A 9,442-nucleotide genomic window follows, 5' to 3' on the forward strand; every position below is an offset into this window, starting at 1 on the left:
TGCCATATGCCTGACTGTTCCGATGTTTGCATCCACTGTTGCGGTAATTGGATCAATCCATTGCACTGAAGGTCTTCCTCTTTTCCGCTGGCCCTCTAGTTTACCAAACAAGATGTCCTTTTCAAGCGATCAGACTTTTTGGACAATGTACCCAAAGTATGAGAGTCTAAGCCTAGTTATCTTCACCTCTAGGGAACATTCTGGTTGTATTTCTTCTAAAACTGATTTGTTTGTTCTTCTGGCAGTCCGTGCTGTTTTCAATAATCTTTGCCAACACCACAATTCAAATGCATCAATTCTTCTTCTTTCTTCCTTTTTTAATGTCCAACTTTCACAGGTGTATGTGGCAATTGAGAAGACCATGGCAAGAGTCAGACTCACCTTTGTTCTAAAACTGACATCTTTACTTCTGAAAACTTTAGATAGGTTTTTGATTGCAGATTTTCCCAGAGCAATACGTCATTTGATTTCTTGATTACTACTCCCCTTGGCATTGATCATTGATCCAAGTAGACTGAAATTGTTGATGACTTCAATTTCTTCTCCATTTATTGTGACATTGTTTATCGGTCCATTTGTGAGAATCTTCGTCTTCTTCACATTCAGGTGTAGTCCGTATTGCTGACTGCAATCTTTGATCTTCATCAGCAAGTACTTCAAGTCTTCTTCACTTCTAGCAAGCAAAGTATCATCTGCATATTGCAGGCTATTAATGAGACTTCCATCAATTCTAATACCCCATTCTTCTTCGTACATTCCTGCTTCTCTAATTATTTGTTCAGCATACACATTGAATAAGTAGGGTGAAAGTATACAAGCTTTCTGCATACTTTTTCCAATTTTGAACCACTTAGTATCGCCATTTTCTGTTCTAATGGCTGCCTCTTGATCCGTGTACAGGTTCCGCATGAGTACAATGAAGTGCTCTGGAATTCCCATTCTTTGTAATATTAGTCATAACTTGTTATGGTCCACAGTCAAACACCTTTGTTTAATCAATGGAACAGAGGTAAACATCTTTCTGGTATTCTTTACATTCAGCCAAGATCCATCTGACATCAGCAATGATATCTCTTGTACTGCATCCTCTTCTGAATCCAGCTTGGACTTTGGTAGTTCTCTGTCGACGTAAGGCTGCAAATGTTGTTGAATTATTTTCAGCAAAATTTTGCTAGCATGCGAAATTAATGAAATTGTTTGACGATTTCCACATTCTGTTTGATCTCCTTTCTTTGGAATGGGTATGGATACGGATCTCTTCCAGTCAGTTGGCCAGGTCGTTGTCTTCCAAACTTCTTGACGTAGAAGAGTAAGTGCTTCGACTGCTGCACCTGACTGTTGAAATATTTGAATTGGTAATCTATCAGTTCCTGGACCTTTTTTTGCCAATGCCTTCAGTGCCGCTTGAACTTATTCCTTCAGTACCAATGGTTCTTGATCATATTCTTCCTCCTTAAATAGCTAAACATCGACTCTTTTTTTAAGCAGTGATTCTGTATATTCCTTCCCTCTTCTTTTAATACTACTCGCTGTCAGACCTTCCGATCAAAAGGCTCACAGTCATTTAATGTATTACCCATAGAATCTTTAAGGATAGCAACTCGGGGCTTGAATTTTCTCTTCAGCTCTTTCAGCTTGAGAAATACTGATCATGTTCTTCTTCTTTGATTTTCTAACTCTAGGTTTTGCATATTTCGTCATCATATTTTTCCTTATCTTTTTGAGCTGCCCTTTGAAATTTTCTATTTAGCTCTTACTTCATTCTTTTTTCCATTAGCTTTAGCTATTTGGCATTTAAAAGCAAGTTCCAGAGTTTCATCTGACATCCATTTGGATCTTTTCTTTCTTTCCTGCCTTTTTAATAATATTTAATGATCTTTGCATATTATGTTCTTTATGTCTTCCCACAACTCTTCTGGTCATTGGTCCTCAGTGTTTAGTGCATCAAATCTATTTTTGAGGTGATATCTAAATTCAGGTGGGATGTTTTATAGATTATACTTTGGCAGTCTTGGACTTGCTTTAATTTTCTTCAGCTTCAGGTTGAACTTGCACATGAGCAATTGATGATCTGTCCCACAGTCAGCTCCTGGCTTTGTCTTAACTCATAGAATTGAGCTGTCCATTGTCTCCCTCCACAAATGTAATCAATTTGATTTCTGAGTAATCCATCTGGCAAGGTCCATGTATATAGACTGTGTTGTTGGGAAAAAGTATTGCAAATAAATAAATCATTGATCTTACAGAATTCTATCATGTGATCTCCAGCAATGTTGTGTCACCAATGCCATATTTTCCAACTACTGATCCTTCTTCTTTATTTCCAACTTTTGTGTTCTAGTCACCAATAATTAACAAAGATTCCTGATTGCATGTTCAATCAATTTCAGATTGCAGAATTTCATAAAAGTTTTCACTTTCTTCATCTTCAGCATTTGTGGTTGGTGCATAAATTTAAATAATAGTAGTATTAAATGGTCTTCCTTGTAGGTGTATAGATATTAGTCTGTCACTGGTGGTGTTGTACTTTAGAATTGATCTTGAAATATTCTTCTTAATGATTAATACCATGCCGTTGCTCTTCAATTTTTCATTCCTAGCATAGTATACCATATGACTGTCAGAATCAAAGTGACCAATGCCGGTACACATCAGCTCACTAATACCTAAGATGTCGATCTTTAGGTGTTCCATTTCATTCTTGATAACTTCCAATTTTCCTTGATTCATACTTCGTAGATTTCATGTCCCAATTATTAATGGATGTTTGTAGCTGTTACTTCTCATTTTGAGTCATGCCACATCAGCAAATGAAGGTCCTGGAGGCTAGATCTAATGGGATGGGCTAATGTAATTGGGGAGGCACAAATCTCTTCAAAATTAAAACCAATGTGTGTTCTGTCACTGATAGACAGACAGACAGACAGACATGATCCATTATCTTTATGTGTCTTCAGTAGTAATCCACTTTTCTTACCATTTTCTCTCACAGATACAGTATTATAAAGTCTGCTATAAAGTAGCAGCCATTTTGGTACAGGTCTTTCTGTAATTACTATTCTAATATGTGTTTTGGTGCTCCTATATTAGATTCCTATGTCCTATTGAGAAAAAAGTCAGCAGTAGGGGAGCACTTTCCAAGGAGGGGAGGGGGCCAGACAATTGACAACACAGTCTGGAGGTGGACCCTGTGAAGAGAAAGAGAGTCAGAATAGCCACTCCCTAGAATCATCCAGGGTATATCCTTTACATTAGAGTAGCCCAGGTCTAGTCTGGAAAGATTCTGTCTCTCTAGTGTAAGCAAATAAAGAACTGTACTGTGGCTGGCCTGCTTGTATGTTGCTCTTGGGCTGGGCCTGACATCCACACATTGTATCTCCCTTGCACATTAAACAGATAAGAAATAATAAATTATTCAGAGTAGTTACCATACTTTTTATTTTCCACAGCTGTCCAATTCACACACAGTGACTTTGGGAAGCTTACAGAATCAAAATCCACAATATAAAATCCCCTCAACCCTCTACCCTGCCCCCCATAGTGGCTACAACAAAATGAAATCAACCACATGATCAGCTCCATCTCAGTCTGGGGTCCCCAGGCACACTGACAGTACCACTTCTTTAGGGTCTTTCAGAAAAAAAAAACAAGGTGGGGACCAATCTAATCTCTGCGGAAATGAAGTTCCACAGGGAGGGAGCAACCATGAAAAAGGCCCCTTTTTTTGGTTCCACTAGATGAACTTCCCTCATAACATACCCCACCTCCCCGCTCTGGTGGGCTAAGTAGATGTGACTGGGAAAAGACAGTCCTTCAAATAACCAGGCCCCAAGCCATGTACAGCTTTGAAAGTGATAACCAGCACCTTGAATTGGACCCAGAGGCAAATCAGCAACCAATGCAGCTCCCGCAAAAGAGGTGACACATGCACAAATATAGACTTGTGCAGAATTTCAGGCCACCGCATTTTGAACCAGCTCAAGCTTCCGGACACTCTTAAGGGCAGCCCCATGTACAGCAGATTTCAAATAGTCAAAATAGGAAGTGACTAGGGCATGGGTGACTGTGAGAAGGGAACATTGGTCCAGGAATGGGCACAAGTGGCACACAATTTGCTGTTGTGCAAAGGCCCTCCTGGTCACAACAGCTACCTGCTTCTCAGACAGGAGTCATGAGTCAAGGAGAACCCCCAGATTGCACACCAGGTCTGTCTGTAGCAGTGCAACCCCATCCACAACCAAAGATGGTAATTCTTCAAGAACCAAGGAGCCCCAAGAAACAAGGAATATGACATAATCCTTCTATCCTGAAAAGCCTTCCTTTCTATAAAGGTTAGAGAATGTGAGGCTTTTTATTACCTATTTATTAATATTATTAATATGAATAGACTGTGTATAATATCATCTACTTCCACATACAGCATCTGGCAATATGCAGCATTGAAATACTACCATTACAATAAAAAAGGTAATAAACAGTGCAGTAGAATGAAAATGCTTTAAACACAGTATGTTAGATACAAATGTGGTACATCATGTAGTAAAACTTGGGTGGAATTAATAAATTTGATTTAATATTCCTTTCAGGATAGTACAGATAAAATATTGTTTATTTGCATAAAGTAAAATTGAATGTCTTGCCACAGTTTATAGAAGTGTTATTTTTTATGATTATTAGTTTTATAGTAGTAGTAACATCACTAATTGTATTTCTGTCCTATACTTCTAATTTGTAGGGCAGCTTATGATAGAGAGATGATAGAGAAATAGAGAGATAGAGAAATACAGAGATGGAAGAGACAGAAGGTCTTCAATTGTTTAAAAAAGGAAGGAAGGAAGGAAGGAAGGAAGGAAGGAAGGAAGGAAGGAAGGAAGGAAGGAAGGAAGGAAGGAAGGAAGGAATATTTCATACTAAGCTTATAAAAAATGAGAAGAGTTCACTATGACTGTATGACAATTCAATTTAGGCAAGTCAGTGACACAGATGATGAAGGTTATATGAATAGTTAAGGTAGATTTTACCCATCCAACTATTAAGGAGGATATATAGATGCACTATTCTACTCCAAAGTGGATGATGATGATGATGATGATGATGATCCACTATCTTTCAAAGTACCAATAGGCAATGTTGATGTTTAATATTCAGAATTGTGGTAAGCAAGTCACAATACTGGATACTGGATAGTGTGATGATGCAAAGTTCTGGGGATATATTATTTGTGTCTGAACTGGAATTATCATCCTCCCCCCACCTCCACCCCCCTTCACCAAAACATAAACCCGGGCACTTGGGGAAATATGGGAATTTTGGTGATTATTTTTTGAAAAAAAACTTCATTACATCCACAATAGGACTAACTTTCATATATTCCTTGCCACAAAATAAAACTCAGTACTGCAATTTCAGGGAGACATGAAAAGGGCTGCTATAGGTAAAACATTTCATTCCCTCCTCCCTCTCAAAAGTTTACAGCATAACAGAGCATTTCTCAGCAATTTTCATTTCCTCTCTCATATTTTTTCTAGTTCTAGTCTTCATAATTCTCCCCTTTTTCTGTCTAATTCTTTTCTTTACAGTTCTGCTATTCAATACATTGCATACACTAAGATACCCCGAAAGCTTCATCAAAAGAAACAGAAGGTTATGCGTCCATGAAAACAACTTGGGTCCTTGCTTTCTGTATGTATCTCTTTTTTCTTTTTGTTTTTTCTCTAATAATATCACTAGGTAAACAAATGTAATTAAGAAGAATGCAAAAAAAAAAAAAAGGCCAATAAAAAGCCAGTACAAAATTTATATTTTAAAAAATGCATGTATAGAAACAAGCATAAACTGAAATATATTTTCAGAAATATAATTTCTACTAGGTTTGCCATAGAATATAAGCAATGTGAATAATAATGAATGGATTCATTTCTCTTTCAGAGGAAAATGTGTATTAAATTAACAGCACAGTTAGCATTCACTTGTATTTCTTTATGGTGTATCACAAAGAGTTCACAGTAGTCTCTGTGACAATACTGTAGTGACAATAATAGTCTTCAACTAGATTAAGGCTATTGGTTGTAAGCTGCTCAGAGTTGTTTTAAGATGAGTGCCTATACAAATGCCATAAATAAATAAATAAATGAATGAATGAATGAATAAAGCTACAGAAAAGAATTGTAGTTGCATCAATTGAACTCAGAGAAAGCCTAAGCCTAACCCACTGAATCAATAGCATTTTTATTTATCAATTAATAAGCTTAGGAAAAGATGGTTCAGTATATGGCCAACTCACCCACTGAAGATGAAACATACTGCAAAATGGCCAAATGGTTTAAAACATTTATTAAAGTACACATAACTGAGAAAATTTCTGTAAGGTGTTAGAAGAAATATTGAGGATCAGCTTCCAGAATGCCATTTTGAGTTCCTTGTTCCTCATGCTGTAGATCAGTGGATTCATGACTGGAGGCACCACACAGTAAAACATGGAAATCAGGATATCTGATGTTGATGGGGAGCTGAATGTGGGTCTCAGGTATGCAAAATTACCACTTACCAGAAACAGACAAATGACTATGAGATGGGGTAAGCAGGTAGAGAAAGCCTTTTGCTTTCCTTGGGTGGATGGGATTCTCAAAACTGCTCTGAAGATCTGAACATAAGAGAAAATAACTAGAGCAAAATAAAGAAACGCTAAACAAGAACCGAAGATGATTGCCTGTTTTTCTCCAACATAAGAGTGAAAGCAAGAGATCTTGAGCAACTGAGGGATTTCACAGAAGAACTGATTGATGATCCTGGAACAGAACTCCACTGTGGTTAAATTTCCCATATAGAGCACTGAATAAAGTAAGCCACCCATCCATGCACAGGTTGCCATTTGGATGCAGGCTTTTTTGTTCAATACGGTCTCATAACGCAGTGGATTGCAGATGGCTACATAACGATCATATGCCATTACACCAAGGAGAAAGAAATGAGACAGCATGAAGAAAACGAGGAAGAAAACTTGGCAGAGGCATCCAGAGTAAGAAATGGTTTCAGTGCTCATCAAGGAATTCAGCATAGACTTTGGAACTGTGACAGAGATGGAGCCAAGATCTTGCAAGGATAGATTGACTAGGAAAAAATACATTGGTGTATGGAGCTGATGGCTATAAACAATGACCGTGATGATGATGAGATTTTCCATGAGGGCTACCAAGTATATTATGAAAAAAACAATGATGTGGACTAACCAGAGCTCCTCAGTATCAGGGAATCCATGCAGAAGGAATTCCCTAACTCTTGACTTATTTTCCATTCTGCTTTGTAGGCTTCAAAGCTCGGAATAGGAGGCCAAACCTCTGACCCTTTTCTAATGTACCAGTTGGCAGTATTCACGATGGAGTGGAATGCTCTTCAAACAATTTATTTTGATGTGAAAGTACTAGATAAAAACAGGTTGATCTATAGGATCTGTGTAATTATCCTCAAGGGCCCATTTCTCAGGAGCCTAGTTTATTTCCACAGCCCTAAATCCATGTAGGTGTGGCAAAATGTCCTTAGAGCCTTGTTCATACTGCCTTTAATCTATTCAGCAAGTGCTATACTGGACTTTGAGACTGCTTTCAGACTAATTTCTAAAGTCTGTGACAAATGCATAATTGTTTTTGGTTTTGGTTTTCTTGGCTAACTACTTGCACATGAACAGCTGTAGTAGGGACTTGGAAAATAGCTTAAAATAAAAAAAAATGGGAATGTTTGACAAGAAATTCTAAATAATAGTCCAGGGAACACCCCAACAATCATGTGTTATCTTAAAAAAGCTAAGCACTTGCTAGTAATAGTTGGTACTTGGTTGCTACAAATCCATTAAGCAGTTCCATTGGACGCCCAGGCCTGGTGACATAACCAGTTCTTGGGGGACTTCCAGAGGCATAGCAGGGTGCAGCTAACCTGACTTCAGGCAGGAAGGATCTTCCAAAAGGCAAGTGCCACAGCAGAGAAGACCCGTCTCCTGTCATTCACTAAAGACAAGACCCTGTCAGATGGTACCCACAACATGCCTTCTCTGCCAGATCTAATGGGATGGGCTGATGTAATTGGGGAGAGGCAGTCCTTCCGATAACCTGCTTCCATGACATGAAGGTCTCTAACGTCAAAACTAGGACATTGAATTGGACCCGGAGGCAGACTGGCAGCCAATGCAGCTTGTGAAGCAGATAATATGTGCTCTTCTAGGGGCACACATAACTGCCTGTGCCATTCCATTCTGCACCAACTGAAGGTTCCAAATACTCTTTGAGGACAGCCCATGTAGAGTGTGTTACAGTAGTCCAAGCTGGAGGTGACTAGGGCATGAGTGACTGTGAGCAGAGCTTCCCAATGTAGGAAAGGGCACAACTGGCACACAACACGTTGTGGATTTCTTGAAGGAAACTACCTGTATGCATCATGTTGTCACCAAAAGTCAAACCAGGGACACTCACAGGGGACTCATAAAAGTCAAGGTAGTGCTTGCAGCATACGTAGACAAAGCGTAGGGCTTTGATTAGATGGACAAGTCCTGCTCTCATGTCCTACTCCTGAAGGATTTAAAATCATTACCTTTTGTTTTGTTTTGTTTTGTTTTGTTTTGTTTTGTTTTGTTTTGTTTTGTTTTGTTTTGTTCATTTCATTTCATTTCATTTCATTTCATTTCATTTCATTTCATTTGTACCTTAGTCTATTTGGATAATGTGTATATTTTAAGAATGAGTAGTCATGTCATATGGAAAATTCTTAAAGCATTTTTTTCATATTATGATATGACATGAGGCAGGATGCTGATACTTTTTAATGGAAAATGTTTCTATAATACACTGGATGAGTAAAAATCCTTGGCTAAACCGGTATATTCACAAAACCAGACTACTAGAAAGTTTAAAAAGGTATTTAACTAAAATGGCATAGTGTGCAGTAGGTTTCAGATATTTAATGATAAATTTAGAAATACTGAGATTTAATATGGATATCACCCACAAAACAGTGTCAAATCTGTTTTTTTCTGAGATACAGACATTTATATTTGGCTGAAAATATTTAGCATTTCAGACTAAAAAAGTATTTAAGAAGAAGTAGGAAACCTACGATGATTTTTATGGGGAACAGTGGGGAGGAACAAAGCTCTTATCTTCAGAATTAAAGGAAACGTGTGTTCTGTCACTGATAGACAGACAGACAGACAGACATTCTCCATTATCTTTATGTGTCTTCAGTAGTAATCCATTTTTCTTGGCATTTTCTCTCACAGATACAGTATTACAAAGTCTGTTATAAAGTAGCAGCCATTTTGGTACAGGCCTTTCTGTAATTACTATTCTAATATGTGTATTGGTGCTCCTAAATTAGGTTCCTATGTCCTACTGAGAAAAAAGTCAGCAGTGGTGGTTCTACTTGGAACCCTCTTTTTCAGGCTTTGAGTCTCTTT

The 9,442-nt window shown here is 38.0% G+C and overlaps 1 protein-coding gene across 1 annotated transcript; it reads right to left on the bottom strand.

Annotated features, from left to right (window-relative positions):
- Positions 1-6,334: 6,334 nt before the first annotated feature.
- LOC134496612 (olfactory receptor 14A16-like) lies at positions 6,335-7,294 on the bottom strand. Its single transcript, XM_063302327.1, has one exon. It carries the CDS (start codon positions 7,292-7,294, stop codon positions 6,335-6,337), a length of 960 nt encoding a protein of 319 aa, XP_063158397.1.
- Positions 7,295-9,442: the final 2,148 nt, after the last annotated feature.

Source organism: Candoia aspera, chromosome 4, assembly GCF_035149785.1.
Source record: "Candoia aspera isolate rCanAsp1 chromosome 4, rCanAsp1.hap2, whole genome shotgun sequence".
NCBI lineage: Eukaryota > Metazoa > Chordata > Lepidosauria > Squamata > Boidae > Candoia > Candoia aspera.

Excerpts from the sequence above, each read along its gene's own strand:
- LOC134496612 (XM_063302327.1), bottom strand. The coding sequence starts at position 7,294 with ATGGAAAATAAGTCAAGAGTTAGGGAATTCCTTCTGCATGGATTCCCT.